Here is a 24,195-nt window from a genome sequence, read left to right on the forward strand (position 1 = left end):
TCCTAAAGGGCTCTCCAATCGTCTCTCCAGTACGACGTGCTCTGCGCCATCGACCAGGACCCAAAAAAATTTCTAAGTTTTTAAGTGCCCGTGTCCAGACTACGACTCCATTCACCGGACTCCGTCTATTATGGAATTTATAGAGGTATGAACAAATATTTGTAAACTCTCTCTCTCCAGACCCCCTTTTGTATTTGAGGGTAGAAGTGTAGTTTTGTTCGTTTCGATTTTAATAAATCTTGTTTTGTTATAAGATGGTGTCTTTCTTGACTGTCGGCTTTGCCTTATCGTCAACCCCATCCTTTCCTCCTCCTCCACTCGTGTAACGCGTAACGCGCCGTTGACGTAACAGCCATCCTTGACAAGTGAGTCGCCGGAAAGGAAGGTATGACTCTCTCTTACCTCCCCGGGATTTCACATAGTGTTCATATTCACCATACAAGAATCACAAGGTACATTTTTGTAAATTTTAACACTAAGGACAGTTAATTTTGTATTTAATAGTAAAATTTGTTTTATAAACATGATTTGAAATTATTATTGAATTAAAAGACATACAAAATTGTTACAAAATTAATAATGTATGAATGTATCTAAAAAATTTCATAATCCAGAACATCTCTGGTAAAGATATTCCATTTGTAATCTAATGTGATACACTTTGTGTCAAATCAGCAGCATGTTTGGAATGCCACCATGATTTGACACCGAAGTGTATCACATTAGGTTACAAATGGTTTCCAAGGATCAAGGAAAAATCACATTTTATTTTAAGTTTGTTTTCAATTTATCTAATTTCCTGAAGTTTCATCATTTGCTTGTGTGTGTGTGTGTGTCTGTTTAAATTGAAAACAAACTATTAAAATATAAATTTTCCTTGAAAAACATTACACTAAATTCCTAAAAATTTTAATATTGTATAAACATTAGAATTTTCCCTATAAAAATCAACAACACAAATGTCCCTCTTTTACTGTAATTAAATGTATACTATGTACCAATAATAAAACAATCATACAAAATAAAATTACAGTAAATTTTTTCTTCTAATGAAAGAAAAATAGTGTAAGCAGATATCTGACCTACTTCTATATGCCTTCTTTATACAAACATTTCATTAAATTTTTCACAGAATGTTAAATTTAATGCTGAATAAAATATATCAGAAAATGTACAATTAGTATAAGAATAACAGTTTTCTCGACAAGTAGAAGACGAAACTTGCTTTGATTGTTACAATTTCTTGTTTGTTATTAATGTTTTAATTATATATATAATTAAAACATTATCACATGACCAAATATAAACAGATTTTACTTTAATTTTAAGTTACATTATGCAAATTAATATAAAAATATGTTAAATAACATATACATATGATATGTACACAGACATGTAAAGATCATTTTTTGTGATAAAGGTCCTGGCTTTTTTGAAATTCTTGTTTTTTGCAATAAAGTCATATAGTTTCATTTGTCGCTTTCTTTTTCTTTCCTTAAGTAAATGTCGGTAGCAGGAAATCACATCCAAAATGCCTCATCTTGCTTTTGCACTCCTTTCAAAATCTAGATCATTTGCTACAATTTGATCAACGATTTCAGTTATTGTTACCAAACTTTTACTAAGGAAATCTGTAGAGAAATTCTTTTGGTTCTTTGTTTTCAGAATCAAATTTCCAGTTCTACATGAATTTCTTGTTCTGCCAGTTCTTGAAGGTTGTCGTTGGTAAGATTCTCACCAGAAACCTGCGGTAACTCCTCAATATCCTGCTCGTCTACATCTTCTAGTCTTGCTGTATTGATTAGGTTGACAAATTTGTCAACCTAACAATACAGCGATAGGCTCTTTTCGTTGAGAATTCATGGATACCTTCAGCCATAACTTCTTCCACATATCGTTCATACATTTATCAGTTAATTCTTGCCAAGGAAAGTTGATATTTCCTATGGCATCCATAATGTTATATTTTTTCCAAAATTACACAAAACAAACATAGATTCAAGGAAAGTACAGCACTACGACAAATTACCACCTTTTTGTGTTTGGGAATATTCGTATTATATATGAATCAATGAAATGCCACGATAATTTGAATCACTGTAAATTTTGAGCTTTTTTTTTTTTTTTTTTTTTTTTAAGGCTTCGAGCAGACTGCATTATATCAAATCAGTGTACTGTATATACCAGAGGTGGGCAAGCAAGAGTTCAGTGGAGCCGAAATGTAGGTTTTGCAAAATGCATGGGAGCCGCAGTTCTGTACTATCGTGGCAGATAGTATGATAAGGCAGGGAAGGATAGGGTGTCTCCCATCCGGGTCGAGAACTTGTTTTAAAATAATAGATTTGAAATGTCAATTTAATTTATTGCACCAACTTGGAAATAAATTACTAAATATTACATATATATAATATATAATTACATATTTTTACAAAATTGTGGAAAAAAATTGTAAAAATAATAATAAAAAGCAGAAATTAACACTTTCAGCAAGAGCCACATGTAACTCAAAAAGAGCCACATTTGCCCATGTCTGGTGTATGTATATAGATGTAAGATCAGACATCAAATCTTTTTGGAGAAAATATATGTATATTTCTCATATATAATTAGATGAAAAATATATAATTATAATATATATATATATATATATAATTAATGCAAAGTAGTAAATATATAAATTGCAATTTATAAATAGTGCTTTCAGAGTAAAGCAAATGTCTCAGAATTAGTACGAATGCTTAGTAATAAATATAAAAATATGCAATAAAAACTGATTTTTCTTCAGTTATTAAAATTTTATTAAAGAATTAGTTAGTTTATTTTAAAATAAGCTAATTCTTTCCATTTGTCATATGATTGAGAAAAAATTACAAAGGAGTTTGATATAGAAAAACAGCATTGGTTTAACAAAAGCTCTGAAAAGAAGAGCTTTTTAGTCTTTAATTTGCAAATTTCCACATATTTTAATTAAACAAAAATATGTTTGAACTAAATGTTAGAGTTAAAATTTTATTTACAAAATTTTTTACAAGAAAAAATATTCATTGAGAAGTCATTTCTAATGTAAAAAGAATTAAGCGTGGACTTAAAAAATGTTATAAATCTAATTGAATTACTAAAAAAATCAGGTTTTAGTTGACAAATCTTTTTGAAACAAAGATATATTTTCATTAAATGTGAATAAAATCTCCACTAATTTCTGTCTTTATCATTTAACACTTGGATATTGTGTATGTAGGCATGTGTGTGTGTATTCACTTTTCCTTATGTTAATCAAGATTAGTTTGGAATGTTTCCAATAGTTCTGTACAGCTTTATTCACTCAATCCATTATATTTTCATCAGAACATTTTTCTACTCAACCTGTCTGTGCTTTGTGTTATCAAAAAAAAACTGTTGATTTAAGTATCACCATTTAAAAAAAAATTAGTTACATTTTCAATATAAAAAATTAATAATAGTGAATTACATACTACTTTAATACTAAAATATGAGTATATAATAAGTGATTTAAAGTATAAAGTAGTAATAGGTTGACGTAAATATATAATAAAACATCAGCTGCTGTTAGAATGTAGTTTGAATTATCTAACACTGTCAGTTTTTCATCTATACAACTGAAAACAAATGATTTATAAATATAAAACCTTGCATTAAATTAGTATTATTGTATGTTTGTACTAAAATTTGAAATTATCAATTTGATTAATTGGAAGACTTTTTGTGTGAATAAACTGTTTTTATAAGAATTGAATCATATAATACCCATAAAAATTGTCTGCAAATTGTTCAACCTATTGATTTATCATAGAACGTAAATAAAATTTTTTTCTGTTTAATCTCTAGGATAAGGTATCTCAGTACAACTGTATTAATTTATTAATACTGGCATTTGGCCAATATGATTATATACTATACTGTAATGTAGCCTGACAGGGCGGTGTAGAGAGAAATAATTGGCTAAATAAAAATAAACAAGATATATTTAAAAGACTCATTAGTCTAATGAATTAAACATCATTTAGACAGAGTGAGAGTAGTGTATGCAATCCATTTTTTTATCATTTTATGATGAGTAAATTGCATGTTATGTAATTTCTATCCTTTGTTTGCTTTGGATTTTGGCAATAGGAATATTACTATTTCTGCTAAATTTTTCTGTAGTTATCAATAATTTGAAATAATAGTGTGAAATAAATTTATAGGCACACTTTAAACTGTAGAAAATCATGAGGTTTTTATTAAAGGATCACACGGCATTCAGCAAGGAAGGAATATAATCAAAAGATAATGCAAACTTGCATTTGTGTTTGTATGATTAAAGGTGATATGCCTTTTTGTCATTTATGATATAATGAAATTATTTTTGTTTCATTTCATATATTTTACTGTATTTATACTTATGTTAATGTTTGGTTGTGTTACATGCATACTTCATTCAGTTTTGATGTCTGTATAACCATACAGTTATCATAACATATTTAGTCATAAACTAACATAAATTATTAAATTAATAAACACTGCAATAACGTAATAAACTAGAAACAATATTTTAAACAAAGTGTGATTGTTTTTGCGAATGGTTGCAATTTGTTGCCTGATGATGTCAAATGGGCATCATCAGGCAACAAACTGTTGAGAAAACACTGGGATTGCCGAACACGTGTGTAGGGGAAGGGTAAGTCGAGAGGGGGGAAAGGGGAGTTTAGATTTCATAGAAAGACTACCAGGCTGTTGGGAAGGAGTCCACATCGTGATAATTTATGGCAGATGGCCTTGTAAATTTCCACTTGTTCCAGATATTTAAGGACATATTGTTTAGATTCATTATGTAAGAGCTGTGTCTCATGGAAATCTACCTGGTGCCTGGGTTTGATGCATAGATAGCCAAAGCCATATTGGTTAAACCTTTTTGATAGACGTTTGATGTTCTTTGAGAGTGGTATGTAAAGCGAGATGTAGCTCCTATGTATTGTAAGTGGCAGTTGTAACAATGATTAAAGATGGGGATACTGTAGGTGCCTGGCATGTGATCCTTGTTGGGATGGTCTTTGGTGTTGTGGAGGAGAGGCAATTGCAGGATCCCTCTCCCTTCCCTCCCCCTCTCTTCTCAACATACATTATACACCCCTTCCTCTTACACACACTTGTCAATCCCCAGTGTTTTCTCAACAATTTGTTGCCTGATGATGCCCATTCGACATAGGCAAAAACAGTCACACTTTGTTTAAAATATTGTTGCTGGTTTATTAGGTTATTGCAGTGTTTATTAATTTATAATTTCAACCAGTTGTAAAGTAGTAGTAGTTAACATAAATTATTAACTCATGTAACTGATTATAAAGGAAGAATCTCTCATCTATTTTATTTAAATTAAAGTCATAAGTTTTTAATGTTAAATCCAGGGCTGTAGAGTTGTTTAAAAATCTACTGACTCTGACTTTGCCTTACCATCCGACTCTGACCACGAGCGGACTTGTTACCAAAATAGGTCCAGGAATTCTGATGTCATCATGTGACCTCAGAATAAAAGGTTCAATAAATACAGTAGAGTTCTAATAAAGATAGTATGTAGAAACTATTTTATTCCAAAGCTAAAAGACTCCTCTAAGTAATGACATAGTCAATATATCAACATGTATTTGATAATTTTGACTTCCTGGCTGTTATATATAACAGGAAAAGGTAGCAGTTAGTAAAAAAAAATGACTTGACCCCCTGAAATTTTTACATTTTTGGACTCGGGACACCTTGAAATATTAAGATATGCAAAAGATTTGGGTTTTTTTTTTTTTTTTGTGTATGGATGTGTTACTGTGTGTGTGTGTGTGTGTGTGTGGGGCACGATTTTGTTCTCTCTGTTTGAAGCTTAATAACTTCTGTGGTTTTTGAATTGGAGTTGGATGGTTTAACACAAGAGTTGTTAAGCTTCAAAGTGGTTGAACCAAATGGTGCCCCCATACACATCCAGAATCAGCAGACTTCTGACTACTCTGACTACAGCAACAAAAACTCCTCAACTCCAACTCCACAGTCCTAGTTAAATCTATATACTGTATTAGAACATGTTGTGATGAGTTATCAATTTTAGATAACTTCTTGTATATTATTACAGATGATGCAATGCTAATATATAATAATTTGATATCATTGTGCAAATAATATTTGTTATATAAAGCTTATAAATATAATTCATCTATATTTTATTTCCTACACCTTAAAGCTTTGTCCTTCTATAAGTTATATACATATATTACACATGAAATCCATGTTAATATATCAGAAATTATCCAGTATGCAAATTTTATTTTGTAATTTCAAAACTTTTTATATAATACATAATTTATTATTGACTAATTATAGTATTTTATGTTTAAAATTATTTTCAAAAATTTTTTTTCATAAAAACAATAACTCAAACTAGAAAACTTTGAAGGTCATCCATTGATGTTATTAAATTTGACACCATGGCAAAACATCCAAGGTTATTCAAGGTCTACTGACCTCACATATCTAGAATGCTATCTGTAGCATCAAGTATAATATTTCTAACCAGTAATAAGTACTGTACATTTATGATAATTAGTCAACACAAACAGGGCTTTAAAGAACAGGATGATCCATTGCCTTATTTTCTGTTTTTTGAGTACACATGAACAAAAGATATCTTCTAATGTTTTGTTGGATATAAAGGTTCTTTAAAGGTTGTCATATGAACAAAAGTTTTCAGTCATAATAACTAAATGAAATATCCATAAATCTTTTTAAATATTAAATAATAATTCTGTCAGTAAAGTTTAGATTTCAAATATTTACTTCTATTAAAAGGCTATGTTTTTGGTATAAAAGTGCAATTCCAATGAACAATATGGTTAAATGCATTTTGTGAAGTATTTTGTTACAGAAAATTTATTTGTAATAAATTGATAATTATTGCAATAAATATAAATTTGATAGACTTTTAACAGGACAAAGAAGAAAAGTTTCATGCGTCATAAGATCAAGTTTCCTTTTCTATTTCCAAGAGTAAGATATCCTTCAGTAATGTTCTATCAATGGAATGTTTCTCACTTTTATTATATGTTGATCCTTTTTTCAATGTATTAATTGTTTATATCAAAAGTTTATTAGAGTTTGTAAAACAAATGTTCTTATTAATACCAAATACTTTTAGGCTTCATTATTTTAGCATTTTTTATCATTTTTGTCTATTAAGAAATTGAGCATTTGAATGATCACTTATGATCAAAATATAAATTTAGGATTTAAAAAGGGAAAATAATGGAAGATGTAGATTATGTATCATGATAAATAGAACAGAAAAGTCAGTCAAATAACTAAAAATGATTTAAGATATATTTTTGAGAAGCTGGAACACTAACAATAATTCTCTTTTTTTTGCTGGAAAGAGTATGGAAGATGTAGAATTGCTTCGTGATTGAACAACAACATGTGAATTTCTTTGAACTTTAATTCTTATATCATTGACCATTCTTTCTAGTTTCTCAAATTTTCTTTTCTGATCTCTGGATTTTGGTGTCTTAATTTATGACATATTTGTAGGAAATAAAATGGTATTTCTAAGCCACTTTGTGAGTTAGCTGAATAGGGAAGAAATTATTAATTCTGTGTCAGAACAGCAAAGGGTCCTTTCATATGTGGGTTGTGGTGGTGAAGGCACAGATACATATACCTGTACATTAAAACCATTTTAGTTCAAGGAAATTGCTTAAATAAATGGATGACAGTCCTTTTCCATTTTGAGGAACTAAATTGGTCCTAAAAGTCTTTTAATGAGTTGATTGTCCCTTTTCTGAAGGAGGCAGTCCATAGGCTGCCCCAAGGCAATGGCATGGTAGTGTATGACAGAAGGTGTCTTGACACAGTTGGGAGTACAGCTGAAGGCAATAGAGCGATGATGATTTAATTCGTAATAATAGGCATCACAGGCTTGACACAAGTAAAGAAAATTTTATGTTTATGTTTCAGTCTGCATGCCATACTGTCCACTTTGTCCTTGAAGGCCCAGGAATGTATCAATCTCCATCTTTAGATTGCCCCTTCCGAATGGCCATTTTCCTCATCCTCACTCTCCAAATGGTTGTTCACTCGTTACTAAGTGTAATGAGATCTCCACCTGGATTGCAGGAGAGGTCAAAATCGAAACTAAATTCTATCTCCCGACTGGAGAAGGCTGATCTTGGGACTTGCATTCTTTCTCTTGTTTACAACTTTGACTTCCGCACAGTGTCTTTTAAAGTAACAAAGTTCAAGTCTAACTGCTAACATTTTTTTCTTTTGTTTTTTCTAAACTAAATAATTTTTTTTGCAAATTTTGTAACGGTGAAGACCTGTCCAGGATCTCACAACTTCATAAATCATTTGAAAGTGAAATGAATACTTCAGAATCATTAAAAAGTCTGCTTTTATTTTTGGCTTAAGCTGTGACTATACCAGAAGCCATGTTATGTGATTTTGAGCTGTGTGATGAATCCATTAACTTCAGTGTGATTTACCAATAGTTACATAGAAATAGCAGAGTGAAGTGAGAAAATAGAATTATTTTTCAATATTTTATATAGTAAATTATCATTCTGTAACCCCTTTATAATTAAATGCAATCTAGTTTGCTTATTGAGCAAGACTACTAAAGTAGATTTGAATGAAACATTTGTATCTGCTAATGCTGTGATAATTGATCTTGTATTGTAGAATAATTCTTTGAAGAGGATTTTACAGAAATAAAATTATTTTTCTTAACTGAAAGATTATATTGAAATTTACAATATTATGTAAAATGTAAAGAATCTTTTTCTTTGTTAGTTCTTACTAAACAATTTCTATTTTTGCAGAAAATTGTCAGACTAATTTGACTATAATTCCACTATATTTTTAATAAAATAATAGGATTATAACTCAAGAAATTTAGTGATATTTGATTTATGTTTGAATGAACTTTATAACTAATAAACGTACAAAAAATTAAAATAGAATACTTCTTAGTTGGTGTACAGTATTTAATATCTAAAACATTGTTGTTAATCAAAGTATCATTTCTTTCCTTCATTTTCATCATTGTTGTAAAATTTCATCAGCTAATCTAATGATGTGTATGGTTTCAGCAATCATTTCTATGTCTTCAATGTATTTTTTACTCATCAGGTTAACTTTCTCTTTTCATCAGGTGATCTTTTCTCTTTTACAGAAATAAACATCTCAAAGCCTGATATTTATAACAAAGCTAAACAGTTGATTAAATCGGGCTACATTACTGCTACTATTAGTATTTAATTATTGAGTAATTTGGCACTAGAGATAGATGTTAGGTTCCATCCCTTATTAAATTTAATAATTATAGTTAAATTAACATTTATTAAATAATTTAGAAAATTCTGGAAGAAAAGTATGTGAGGTCAATTTTATTTATTTTATTTTTTTTTTCTTCCAGAATTTTCTAAATTATTTAATAAATATTAATTTATATTTAATAACAGATGACACCTATTGCCTCCTCTAGTGCCAAATTACCAAATTACTTAGTATTTAATTATTAATAGTAGCAGTAATAGTACTTTGGTAATTATCATTTTGTATAATTAAGAATATTTGTAATCTGTAGAACAACTATTTGCAAATGTAAACATTTTTTTAATAATTAAATTGATCAAAGATTATTGAACTTTTCTGGAATATTGTTGTCAACCTGAGAATTGAATTGACATTGCACAATTTCTTATTACATTAAAACCTCATTTTAATGGACCTCTGTTTAACAGACAAATTTCTGATCTGTATGTCATAAATGAAAATTAGCTTAACATCCTGTAAAATTAATTAACTAATTAATTTTACAGGGTGTTAAGCTAATAATTCTAAAAGTTTATTTAAAGTTAATTATACAAACATATCTACATTACATTAGGAAAGACTGCAGCTGTACACAAAGTGTTTAGCCAGAGGAAGAAGAGGGAATGGGGAAGGGAAGATGGAGGATGAGGAGATAGAAATAAGAGAAAGGAAAGACCTCTGAGTGGCATATGTTGGTTACTGATCCCTCTACATTTGGCATGCAGTTTTTAGGCTACAAGATTGTTGCCTCTGAAGGATCTAAAAAAAAATTGAGTTGTAGCATACACCAATAAGTACTGCAGCTACATGAAAGCTAGACAGTGAAAAGTGAATGCCAAGTGGCTGTTGGTGAAGGCTTAAAGGCCTCTTACAGGCAGAATAACCTAACTAACTGGATAAAGAGAAACAGATTTAAGTTAACTGTTTACTTGCTATCTTATAACTAGCTTAAAACTTAGTAATAAGTTATAGCTAACTTATTACTATACAAGAAAACTAACAAGTTGAATTAACAAGAACAACAACTCACACAGGCTAGAGCAGACAATGAGTAAAGACCCACAAGGAATATGCCATTTTTTACTTTCCCCTCTGTTATAACAGCTGGGAAAGTACAGTGATTCAGCAAAAAATGACCCCCCCCCAGATTTTTACATTTTTGGACTTAAGACACCTTGAGACATTGAGAAATGAAAAAAAATTTGAGGATAAAATCTGTATGTATGAATGTTTGTGTGTGTGTGGAGTGTGATTTTGTTTACCTTTGAAGTTTAATAACTTCTGTGCTTTTTGTCAAAAATTTTTGAAGTAGGGGAGACTGTGTGACAACTTACACCGTAAAAGGTAACAGCAGCAACAAACTGGAAGGGAAGGGTAGTCTTAAATTATAACCCTACCTTCCTCAACATCCAGAAGAAAGTGGCTCACAGTAGCAATGTATCTTTAATATATCGAAGTAACCTGACAATTTTAAGATACTGGGGAATGATATTTTTTATCATTCCGCAAACTGCATGATCAGAACTCATGCTTGTCAACTGGGATAGAGTAAATCCCAGTCGATGACCAATGTTTCAGTTCGCATAGTCTACATAGGAGCCACTCTTCGTAATTTACAGCAGAGAGTAAGGGACATAAATGTATGGCTAGAAAAAAATCTTGGTAACATGGCACTGGCAGCTTATTCACAGAATAATGATGTACACATTCAATAGGATCAAGCCAAAGTCATTGGGCCCAATTCTAACTTACACAACATTGGGTTTCTATAAAAATTAGAAATATGTAAAACGCACAAAAAGTCACACTGCATCAATTATCGAGATGCGGAAAGCCTATCAAACACCTGGCAGAAATTTACAAAATGTAATTTATGAACATTTTATTAAGAATTACAATTTTATGAATTTTTAAAATGTTTGATATTTATTAATTTAATTCATTTTACAAGGTTTAATTTTCTGAGTTAATTATTAATTCTTAAAATTTTTGTATTTACAAATTTGTTATTTTGAATTTGTAATTATACATTCTAAAGAATTTGAAAAGATTGTAACTGAAGATGATCAGTAAAATCTGATTGAAAATGCTTTTATTTCAATAAAATTTGTAGTAGATTTATCAAGGTTTAGTTTATTGGTTTGACATTCACCAAACTTTTAGACACACCATATATGATTTTTATAATGATTCAATTCATGCAGTGTCAGGATAACTGAAGACAGCTTTTATTATTGGTGATTTTTCTGTGAAATGCACCATATTACCCAGAACCACTAAGCTTTTATTATAGAAAATAAACTTTTAGAATTATTAGCTTACAAAGAAGAAAAGAAAAACAAATTTTTTGTTCATAAAATATTAAGAAGCTTTAACGTACAGAATTTCATTAAAAAATCATAGCAAACATTTTGAGTTAAGGATAAAACACCAAAAATAGTTATCAAACTACCACCAAGGCTAATCTCTCCTTTAGAAAACTTTTTCTAATTTTGATAAAAAGGAAATCCAAAGTTTTTACCACAAGATTTCTCTAACAATTTCCAACTCAGAGAGTAAATGTTATCTGAACTTTAAAAAAGAAAAATTAATTTCCATATATAGCAATCCTATTTCATTCATACTTCCAATATAAAAAAAGTAAAGACAAACAAATTGGTGCATATATTTAAGGAAGAAAAAAGTTTGAGTGCACACTGCATCAATTAAAGCCAATTAAATTTTAAAGGAAACATTATAGAAGGAAGTGATACAAAATGTAAATGAATCTAACCTTGAAAAATCTATTTTTATACACTTTTAGGAAAGTTTTTTTTATTTAAGTGTTTATGAGCTTTTAGATACTTAATAGCTAGAACATATCAATCATTTTTTAATATGTTTGTTTTCTGCAATATTAATTTCTAATCTAGTGGCTGTTTTGCAATAGTCTATTGTATATTAGTCATTGCAATTAACAACTATCTGGAAACAATTGGAAGTAACAATTGCTTCTGAAATCAATTGTTTTTTAAATTATAATATCGAAAGGTGTGTAAATTTCATATAAAATGGTGAAATTATTTCTTTAGAAATTATTGACTATAAACAATTGCATAATTTTTCTTCAGTTGTTTAGTGAACAACTTAATCTGTACAAAGAGAGGAATAAATGTACCAAAAAGTGATATTTTTGATACATTTATCCCCCTCTCTTACAAATTAAGCTTGTGTGTTAAGATTATATTATATATCTTAAGAGTCTGCTTTGTGCTGTAACATAAAAAATATCAAAATTTGATTTATCATCATCAGTTTGGATGTTTAATTTTTTAATATTATTATTTTAAAAAAATTAGAAATAATGTTGTTATACAAGTCTTATTCTTTTTTGTTACAGATTTTTCTGTAATTTACACAAATGTGCTGAGAAAATAATTATTCCAGTAGCAACATCTAGATATTGCAATTTGTCGTTATTCTGTTTCTATGGAGGTAGTGGAACTTTGCTTTATCCTTCAATAATTGAAGTAAAGACAAATATAACTGCAAGTAGTGTACGAGAAGCCTGTCAGGAGTATCTTGCAAATTATTTTGCTACTTTCATACTTAGAATAGTTGCAACTTTCCACAATCATTCTGATTCATTCTTAGTTTACAGTTTTGCATCCCAAGTTTTTTTTTATTATTTATAATTGATCTCTCTGATTCCCACAAAATCTTGTTAGGTTTTGTGAAAAGTTTTCATATCTGCATTAATTTTTGTGATGTAATCTTTTAGAAAAATTAAATACATAATTAAAGGATGATTCATACTTGATAATTATCAACAATTGACATACTTACACTCTACTACTAAAATATCTCATACTTTTCAACTAGATAGGTACGTTATTTTTAACAATGTAAACAATATGATGTAAAATGTATAGCTCAGAATAAATAAATAAAACAAACATCTTACAACAAGCCAGCAATAATTTAATTTAACCAATAATGTTTTCAGTCGAGCTTAATGGATGTTCCTCATCTGCTCAAGTAGAATATAAAAAGGAATACATTAGAATATATGTATAAAATTTAAAGTTTAAAAGTTTTTGACAGAATAGAACATGAAATTCTGATGGCAAACTGTCTTTGAAGAGAAAGTAATTTACTTGCTACTGAATTTTTACTACTCACATGACCCCAGCTAGAGGCCACGTAAAGTAGCATTGGTTCTATTGCCCCATTACAAGCTTTATGATTTAGTCCCCAGGTGTACCTAGCACATTTTAGCAGCGTGTAGTTTACCTTCTTGGTCTTAGCAAAGATTTAATCAATATGGCAATGGAATATGGTTTCTCTCTATTCTCTCTTGTTTTATTTTGTATGACGTTTCTGTTTACATGTGCACAAGCTAGTCGACCAGTCAAAGTTTTTTGCATCCTTTTGTGAAAATTAAAATTTATATAAAAATGAATATTATGACATTGATTAATGATGATAATAATAATAAAAAGATTGTTAATAATTAAAAAATAAAGTTCTTAAAATAAATTGTTCATTCGAATTCATTAAATTTTTATATTTTGAAATGTGTTCACATAAAGTCTTTTATAAATAATAGTACTGTATATATTAATTAACTAATTAATAATTATATATTTTGGACCTAAGGTTTTTAGGGTTTCATAAGAATTTTTTTTGTTAAAATCTTTCTATAAAATCATGCCTAAATATTACATAAGGTAGGGAAGGGGAGAAGGATCAAAGAAAAGAAAAGTATTACGGTTTCTTACATGGGTGGGGTGGGGGTCGAAATCACCTTTGTAAATTATGGACGGCCCCTTAATTGTGTAAACTAAAACAATGTCTGGAACTTCCTTTATAGTCCAGTTAAGTAATAACAAGGATATTTGTACTGTTCTTATGAATCTGTTATGATGAGATGTTTAGAATATGACTTAGTAAGAGGCGTGAATATGCTGATAAGTCAATCTTTTATTTATTATTAATTAATAAAAATGAAGTTAAAAATTAATTTATGTAAATGTAATGTATAACTTATCTTTTGCAGCCTCATGAATGCGATGAATGCAGATTTGATGTTTCTGTCAATGACTGTGTTTGGTACCTTCGAGCCGAGAACCCAGACGAAAGGAATAGATGGGTGGAAATTTTGGAAGCACATAAGGTAAAAGGACTTAAAGCTTTTTTTTTTTATTTTTAAACTGTTTTCTTCTGAAATAAAGGTTTTAAATTTATTCTAAAAGATTAAATATTGTCTGTATACTAACTTGCATAAAAATTACTATATTTTTTCAATTATAATGTTGTGTTGAATCTAGCACACATCCAATTTTTGACAGGTCTAAACCTGAGAAAAAGGTTAGTTTGCGAATGTACTGTGTGCTCTATATCAGGGGTGGCCAACAAGTCGATCAAAATTGGCTTCGCGATTGACCGGTCGATCGCCAAGCCAATTTTGATCGATTGCTAGCGATATCTTGACTTAATGTATTATATTTGTAACCGACGCAGCTGTATTCATGCAGTTATGACTCGACTCATAAGCAGTGAGTGCACTTCGTACTGAAACACAGTGTATAAACATAGTATGTATTTCACACTTCCCCTCCCCACTTAGACTATGCTGATGACAACAAGTCGATCGCGACACATTTTTACGATAAAAAGTAGATCTTACGTGCACAAAAGTTGGCCACCCCTGCTCTATATCATTGAAAATGCTGCTCCAAAAGTTAATGTATTTAAAAAGCACATGTAGCAAAACTGGAAACAAATATACCAATAACACTATACCTTACATACTTTTATTACTGTGTTGATTTGCTGGAAATGTACTTTTGGAGAATATTTTATTTTAATGTTTATAGTGTTTCACAATGTCTACACTTTTGAATCTATTCACTTACACCATTATCTCTTATCATTTTATAGTTGGATTATCAAATAAGGAAGTGTTTACCAAACTATTAGTTTATTAATACAACTGGAATAATTACAGGTAAATTTCAACTGAAAAAATCAGTTTATGCTGACCTTGATGAAACTGAAAGAAATTTTGTTAATAAAGATCTAAAGCCTGGACTCCACATTACCTGAAAACAGAAACTCAGAAACGGAACTGAAACATACAGCGTTTTCATTTCAGTTCTGTTTTCGTTTTACCTTGACGCTACTAGCATCGAAATGAACTTTACATGGAAATGCGCCATCTGTTGATCAGTTCTGTAATTGTCGTAGAGTCGAACATGGATGGCGCTACGGATTTCGTTATGCTTTCTCTGCATTTATCAACAACGAAATTGTTAATAATCTTTGAATTATTTACATTTTTTGTCGTGCAGACATCTGTATTTTCTAAATTCTTCGATGAATAATTCCAAATCTATTTGTTTCTTCGTCCTTTTCGCTGCACTTTCCGCCATTACGACAACAAACTACACGTGACTAATACACGTGACTACGCGTCACAAATCCTTGCGTTTTTATTGGTTGCAGCACGACAGAAGCGCAGAACGAAAACGGAAAAGTTAAATAATTTTTAACTCTGCTTTCAGTCTTGTTTCTGTCCAACTGAACGTTCCAAAACTGAAAGTTTCGTCAGTTTGGCTTTCCATTTTACGATTACGTCGCGGATTCCGGTAATGTGGAGTCCAGGCTTAAGTTTCCAATTTGGAATCAGTGAACCTACAGCTGTAATGATATTTCAAGGCTGGCTTAATTGTACTGTTGTATCTTTTAATTATGTATATTATACTAAAACTATAATTAAATGGCTACAAAAGAATACAGTTAAAAAAATAACTTGCCAGATATTTTCAAAGACCAATGTTTGAAATATTAGATGTAAGTAGTAGTCAAATGACACATACGAATCACAAAATTCTCATAGGATAACATGTATGACACATTCTAATCACATTCCCATTCGATATAATGTATGACACACACTAATCACACAAATTCTCATAGGATAACATGTATGACACATTCTAATCACAAAATTTTTGAGTAAATAATTTTTCAGATTATTTTGTTAAGTAAGTACAGTACATTTATAAGTTAGTTGATATTCGTTTTTCAGATTATTTTTGTTAAGTAAGTTGGTCGATATTAATTTATTTTAACCTAAATAATTTTTAGACTTACCTTGTCAAATAAATTCCCATTCAATATAATGTATGACACATTCTAATCACAAAATTTTCGAGTAAATAATTTTTCAGATTATTTTGTTAAGTACAGTACATTTATAAGTTAGTACATTTATAAGTGATTAGAGTGTGTCATACATTATATCGAATGGGAATGAGATTAGAATGTGTCATACATGTTTCCTATGAGAATTTTGTGATTCGTATGTGTCATTTGACTATTACTGATGCATTATTGACTAATTAAAACCTTTTGAAAATTTTGTATGCTTTAAAAGCTTATTTTACGTAGTTATACATAATTTGCATGAGGTAAATCCAAATATCTCAAAATCAACACGTGGTAACAGTTTTAAAATGTTATTTTTGATGTATTCATCTAATGGATGGGGAAATTCCAAATCTTTATATTTGTAACAAATTTAAAGTATCAAGAAATACAATTTCCTATGAATCAAAATAATTTCCAGGCATCAATCACTTGTGTGCCTCTTAATTACAAATAACCAGAAACATGAAATGGAAGTCAAGCAAGTCTTTCATACAGAACATGCTTATGTTTTTGTTCATCCAAGAATACAGTCCATAATTCATTGTCTTTTGGTCTTGTGTACCCTCTTACGAGATCTTCCAGTCGGGTATAAATTTCTTCAACTTTCTGTCATCAAATCCCAATATGGGCAAGTGTACTTGTATAATTAAAGTATTGACAGGCAGCATTTTTAACTGTGTCAGTAAACAATGGCTCACAATTCTTGCATCCATAAATGATGTTTTGCCCCATCTGTCTAGCAGCAATGCTACTTCTTGGCCATTGGCACTCCCTGAATGTTACATCCTGAAATCTGATTTGAACTTTTTTTGACCAGTGGGTTTTGAACAAACTTAGGCACTGTAACTACTTCTCTTAATAGTTTCTAGTTTTCCTGCTATAGCATTGTACACACATTCCACATGCCAATATACACAAGGTTTTTGATTGTTTCTGACCTAGGGATCTTTGCTGTTTTCCCTGCTAGGCTTTGTCATTTATTGTTCTGTTCTGTTGTTTCAGCATGATGATTTCTTGGGTGTGGAAGGCAATGGAAAATCATTGCCTTCCACACCCTAGTTTGTAGTTTGTAGCCAATTATACAATATTTTGAAGATGATTTATAAGGTTTTCTTAAGATGGCAAATGACTGTGCTAATAATTATAGAATTATTAATACAGTCTTAATTTGAAAAGTTTTGTCTACTTCAGTACTTGAATGACAAAATAAGAAGTTTGAAGTAGAGTTATGAAACAAACCTAAAAATTGTTAGAGTATTATTTTTATACAAGTTCAGTTTCATTACTTCTGTACTACATAGTTAACCAAATTGTTTTGAAATAGATGGATTCTGCATACGGAAGTGAGAATAGTCTCCAGAGACATGGCTCGGCTCTCTCGGTGAATTCCACTAGTCTCTCTGCCACTAGTTTCACTTCTTTCAAAAAAGCAAGAGGGTTGCGAGAAAAGTTGGCACAGATGGAGACATATCAGAACATTCTTTGTCGTCGGATAGATACATTGCAAAGTTATTTTGACACCTGTGCAGAAGCTGTTAGTGCCGTTAATGGAAAAGATGACGATGCACGCAGTGAGTATTATTTAGATAACTATAATTTGAAAAATTTTTTGTACATATTTTAAAATTTAACTAAATATATAGTGGAAGATACCGACGAAGAGATAGACGAATTCGGTACACCGAGAGATTCGGCCATGATTTATGACGATAAAGGTACTTTCAGATCCTGTTTTTTTGTACGTATTCATTTGAGATATCTTTTACATAATTTATTGAATATACTTCATTAGGTGGCCATTCACCAACAATTACTAAACGCTTACAAATTCAGCACGGAGCCCATGCTATTGACTTCAAAGGTGAAGCCATCACTTTCAAAGCAACGACAGCTGGAATGCTTACAACACTATCCCACTGCATTGATTTGATGACTCAAAGAGAAGAAAACTGGAAAAGAAGACTTGAAAGAGTTATTATAATATTAAATCATACTTGCAGCAGTTAGTTTCTACAATTAAATTAAGTTTTTTCATTGATGTAGGAAGTTGAGAAGCGAAAAAAGTTAGAAGAACATTATCAACAACTTCTTGCAGAAGCAAAAGCACAAAAACCACCTATAGTCTTGGGTGGTCCTGATTATGAGGTGTGTTAAGAATGAACTACTTGATTTTGAATTTTAAGAATTTACATTAAGATTTGAACATCTTAATTATTATTGTAATTAAAAATAATTAAATTAAAAAATAATAATAAAAATATAATTTTAAACATTTTTTAATTAATTTATGATTCAACATAATTATTTTATATTTTTTAGGAGGGTCCACACAGTATACTCAATGAAGAAGAATTTTTCGATGCAATTGATGCTGCTCTAGATAAAGAAGAACAAGAGGAGGAAAAGGTTCAGACTTCATTCATTTTATAATTTTTCTATAAATAACCAGAAGTAAAATGATCATCATATTACAGAGAAAGTTAAGAAATAAAATTAAGGATTCTGTACCTGTTTCACCAACTATTCCTGCAACACAGCATCAGTTATGGCCAGAAATTGAACAAATAACAATGGAACAGTTAAAGTATGCCAAAATGGGTGTTGGAGAGGGAGGATGGCAACTTTTTGCTGAAGATGGAGAGATGAGAATGTACAAAAGAGAAGTGGAAGTAGGTGGGGTAGTCTGTGATCCATTGAAAGCAGTACACACTGTTCAGGTATGAATTGTGTAGAAAAATTATTTTCGATCGTGGTTTGAACTTAATCAACAGAATTTTTATTACAGGGTGTGACTGGCCATGAAATGTGTCATTATTTTTTCAGCCCAGATGTTCGTTTCGATTGGGAAAGTACGTATTTTATTTTTAAGTAGTAACTATACAGTTCTATAGAGAAATAATATGTTTTCTTTTATCCCTAGCCACGTTAGAGACCATGAAAGTTGTCGAAGAAATCGATTCTGACACCTTAATATTCCATCAAGTACATAAAAGAGTTTGGCCTGCAACGCAGAGGGATGCACTGTTTTGGTCTCATGTACGTCGGGTACCCAATTCGGAAGATCAAGACGCTCACGACATATGGATCGTGTGCAACAATTCGGCAGACGTTCCACCCATTCCTGTAAGTATAATTCTCGAAAGTTAAGGGTCGGTCGTCCGTGTCTTAATCCCCGTTCACATTCTGTTTACAGGTCGGAAAATGCGTCCGCGTGAAACTCACCGTGTGCCTCGTTTGTCAAACTTACGTCGATCCGCCCACAGAAGATAGCAAGATCACTCGTGAAAATCTGAATTGCAAAATTACTTACTGTTCTATTAGTAAGTGTCGTCATAAAAAGATTGCGTCGTTAATTAATTGCACGTATCTAACCAAATTTTTACAATTGTAGTTAATCCCGGAGGCTGGGCTCCGTCGTCGGTCTTGCGTGCCGTCTACAAGCGTGAATATCCAAAGTTCCTTAAACGTTTCACACAGTACGTCAAAGACATGACAGAAAATAAAGCCATCATGTTCTGACCAAGCATCCCATAACATAAACAAACGATTAGTAGAATTGTAACACTGCTAATCACACGTACGGATGTGTATAAATATTGTTTATATATATATACATGTATAATATATATATAAGCATACTATTTCAGTCAGATGCTGTGATGTGGACATTTTGATACTGTAATCCCGAAATTATATATGAAAAAATATTCAAGTACAAATACATATATTAAATACGCTTTAAACACCAAACAAACAAAAGTTTTATCAGCTAAAGATATTCGACTTCTATTATCGTGCGAAGCATCGCAGAACCGATGTAAATATTTTTTGAACAGAGTAAAAAACGAGGAAAAAAAGTCATATTCTTTTGTACAGAATCATTCTGTAATTTTTGAAGAAATCATAAAGTAGTCGAATTTTATCAAAACCAAGAATTTTTTTTGTAAAATTTTCCTCAAATTTGAGTTAGAACACGTGGCTTCGTCAGTAGTGACGGTTTTCTAAATATCTGATTTTCGCCATTGGTTTCTTTTATGCAAGGTAGAATCTGTAAATATATAAAAACAATCTGTGTTTTTGATTTGCCAGTAGGTCTTTATTAACTGTTTCTTAACTGCAACGATACTAAAAAATAATTAAAAATATTGTCACGTTATAGCCATTTTGACATGCCCCTGTTGTTCTTACAAAGTTGGTCATGTTATTTCAATCTGTTTTGATCAAAGAAGAAAAAATGTTGAGATAATGTATAAAAATATCAGTTTGTATGCAGAATAAAACTTTTACAGGTTTTGGAATGAATGTATTAATATTTTATTTTTTTGTTTTTGTTTGAGATCTTAAAATATTAAATGGTGGAAATTTAAATAAGGTGTTCAAGTGAAATTTTATTTTTTGTAATAAATTCTTTGTAATAGATATCAAATTGTAAAACATTATTATTAATTCAAATGATAAGAAACACTAGGAAGACTGTGTAACCTCTGAATAACAATAGTTGGTTGTATGTCAGGAGTTGAAATTGTGCTTCTTCAAATTCTGAGCTAGATTGTGATTGATAAGGTTTCTATTTTTATAAAATTGGTTTGCCAAAAGATACTCTGTGTTTTAAAATTGGACACATTAAATGTTGAAAAATAAAATCATTTATTTTGATCACGGATGGTCTTAGACCGAAGGTCAAAGTGTATTTTTTACATAAAAGTTTTCCTAGATCCATTACCGTTTGCAAGACGAAGTTTGAATTGCCATAACGTTGACTTTTATGTGGTCTTTAATCTTGGGAATAACCAGAAAGTCGAAGCAGGATCTGGGCCGTACAGGATTTCAAATAACCTCGAGTCTGTCTTTTTCTTATTGCGGTGTGATCTTGCATTATCGTAGCACAAGAAAAAGGCAGTTCTTTTGGACCTTAGCCCTCTATAGAGATACAAAATTCAATTGCCAATCTCAGACTTATATGGAAAGAGGAAGAAGAGATTCTCTGTTGTAACAGAAAGAAATGAAACTTTGCATGTATAGTACAGACTAGATATCCAAGGCTACTAAACAATGACAGTCGACCTTCGTAACCTAATTTTTAAGCATTTGTGCAAAATATGAGGCATCTATTAATACTAATTTAACTAAGTTTTTAAGTACAGTACTGTACTTAAAAACTTAGTTAAATTAGTATTGACAGATGCCTCATATTGCCATCATGCCTACATCCAAGAAATGGACTGTTGTGTTGCTATGCTGTTCAACCTTTACAGTAAGACAATATGTATACACACACGTGTGTGTGTACATATGGATGGTCTTACCCTAAAGATTGAACAGCATAGCAACACAACAGTCCATTTTCTGGATATTAAAATCAAATTTAAAGAAGGGAGTCATACATACAAACTTACATTATAAACCAGAATATATTCCTTTATTCATTCTTGCCCACTCAAATGATCCTTTTCAGTATAAATTAGTTGCTTTTAGATATTTAGTTAGGCTGGAGTTTATGCATTGCACCAATATTGAGGATACAATTGCAGAGCTTAAGCACACAAAGAGAATAGCGACAACATGTGGGTACTCAATAAAACTTTAGCAAAAAAATATAGGTATGCTAAATATAGATACCATCACAGGGCAGAGAAGACACTCCAGCCAAGTCTAGAAACATAGTTGTAGAATACAGCAGGAGACTGGAAAATATATATGAAGAAATTACAAGTAGGGGATATAAAAAAGGCAGCACAGTATACTAAATATTACAAAATGATAGATGCTATAGATTGGACCAGGGTTCCCAGAATTTATAGCATAAATTTAACAGACAACAGCTTCAGAATGGATTTAATATATGTAAGAGCTCCAAACAGATCTCTTAATAGGAGGATTAAAGAACAGATATATTGAAAAAGGGAGACAAACTAATTCTTTCCATATATGCCTCAGAACCAGGAATTAAAGCTAAACTAGATGAAGAAACATTGATTAAGAAGCATTTTAATAAAGAAGAAACTAAATTTTTGGAGATAATACAGATGTTTAAAACAGAACTGGAGGAGGAATGCATTAATATAAAAGATGTGGAAGCATTATCAAATGCATGGAAAGTGTTTTATGATGATCCAAAGAAAGTTTATTATAACTTGACTGAAAGATGGGGTATTAATATAAAATTACAACAAATATATTTTACATAAAGTTTAAATTGCATAAATTTTGAAAATAATTTAAATGTTGAATTTAGTTCAAACATAGTAAACTATGAAATGAGCATTTTAAATGGAACACATAGGTAACCAACCTGAAGCAAAGCAGTCGAGCCATTTCAAAATGTTTAACTGGAATAAAGCAAAGGTTGTCTGTGATTATTATTTATACATTTTTCCAGTTTAAATTAGCTTTCCTTTTTTATTGTGGTCAATACTGGTGCAGTTACTAAAGAGACCAAACAAAAAATTTCTTCTAAATCTCATTTTGAAAGATACAAAACCATGAACAACATAGAACTTTAATGGGCAATGTAATTGCCTCATTAAATGTGCGAGGATCGGAGTTTTGATTTAACATGGCATAATGCAAGATTGGACCCGACAACAGATGTCCGGGGTAATTTTGCAAGGGTGGAAAATGGAAGCTCATGCATAGTCTTGATTTTTTAAATTTTGTCTCGGCCACACCTGCACACAAAAATGCATTTTATCTCTCGCTCCACCGCATTGCTCCAAGCAGAGCACCACGATGGACATCACAGAGTTCTGTTTACCTTCCACTGTCTAGAATGAAGCACGGTGGGATCATGCTTTTGTGGATGACAAATATTCGTCAACACCGAGTATGTTAAAGCGACAGACCGAGCTTCCAACTTTTGATGCGTGGAGAACTATTGAATACTCCAATTTCTACATAATTTTCACAGGTGGTACTTCGCTTCACTGAACTTCAATACAAAATAATATGCAGAGCAAAATTGTATCAGGTAACATTTTACACACATGGGTTAAAATGATTGTGTCTGTTCATTAACTTGGAACGGGGCATAAATTTGTATGTTAATTGTAAAAATATGCTCTATCCCAAGTAGTGTCAGCAAGACTATTGTAATTTGTTACTCAACTATAGGATATTAAATCAGACAGTTATCATTAAATGGTGGATGTATATTAAACTAGCATAAAATACATAGATTCATAAATTCTTTATAATTAACCCAACTCAATACAAAACAAACTAAAAATTATAGCACTACTCTGACATATATATATATATATATATATATATGTCTTAATAGGAAAAACAGATTTCTTTGGATGTCAACAATATCCTGTAAAAAAATAGTGCATATGATTTTTAAAGTAATCTTTGACAACTATGATTTTGACCACATTTACATCAGTTTGCAAGATTAAAATTAACTCTTAAATACACATTCCAAGAAAAATAAGATGTTATTCTGATTTTACTCGTAAAAACATTCGTCAAAGAATAATAATAATAATAACATCACAATTTGTTGCAGAAATAATGGCTGCAATATCAATAAAAACAAAATATTTGTCAATTTGAACCGATACTTATGATTGTGGGAAGACACCGTTTAGTTCACACAATTTATGTATTGTTTCAAAACTGAAAAAATTCAAAAAAAGACTTTTTGAATTTTAC

General features: G+C 30.6%; 1 protein-coding gene across 1 annotated transcript in view; it reads left to right on the plus strand.

Annotated features, from left to right (window-relative positions):
• The window catches only part of cert (ceramide transfer protein), a 41,517-nt gene extending 20,677 nt beyond the window's left edge, over positions 1-20,840 (plus strand). The window contains exons 2-12 of the mRNA XM_067271387.1: positions 14,387-14,503; positions 17,867-18,113; positions 18,186-18,257; positions 18,335-18,513; positions 18,586-18,687; positions 18,862-18,948; positions 19,017-19,259; positions 19,328-19,391; positions 19,463-19,665; positions 19,736-19,862; positions 19,934-20,840. Of these exons, the coding sequence (XP_067127488.1) occupies positions 14,387-14,503; positions 17,867-18,113; positions 18,186-18,257; positions 18,335-18,513; positions 18,586-18,687; positions 18,862-18,948; positions 19,017-19,259; positions 19,328-19,391; positions 19,463-19,665; positions 19,736-19,862; positions 19,934-20,061 (1,569 nt within the window). The 3' untranslated portion in view covers positions 20,062-20,840. The remainder of the gene's footprint in view (positions 1-14,386; positions 14,504-17,866; positions 18,114-18,185; positions 18,258-18,334; positions 18,514-18,585; positions 18,688-18,861; positions 18,949-19,016; positions 19,260-19,327; positions 19,392-19,462; positions 19,666-19,735; positions 19,863-19,933) is intronic.
• Positions 20,841-24,195: the final 3,355 nt, after the last annotated feature.

This window comes from Centruroides vittatus, unplaced genomic scaffold (assembly GCF_030686945.1).
Source record: "Centruroides vittatus isolate TY-2023 unplaced genomic scaffold, ASM3068694v2 contig_397, whole genome shotgun sequence".
NCBI lineage: Eukaryota > Metazoa > Arthropoda > Arachnida > Scorpiones > Buthidae > Centruroides > Centruroides vittatus.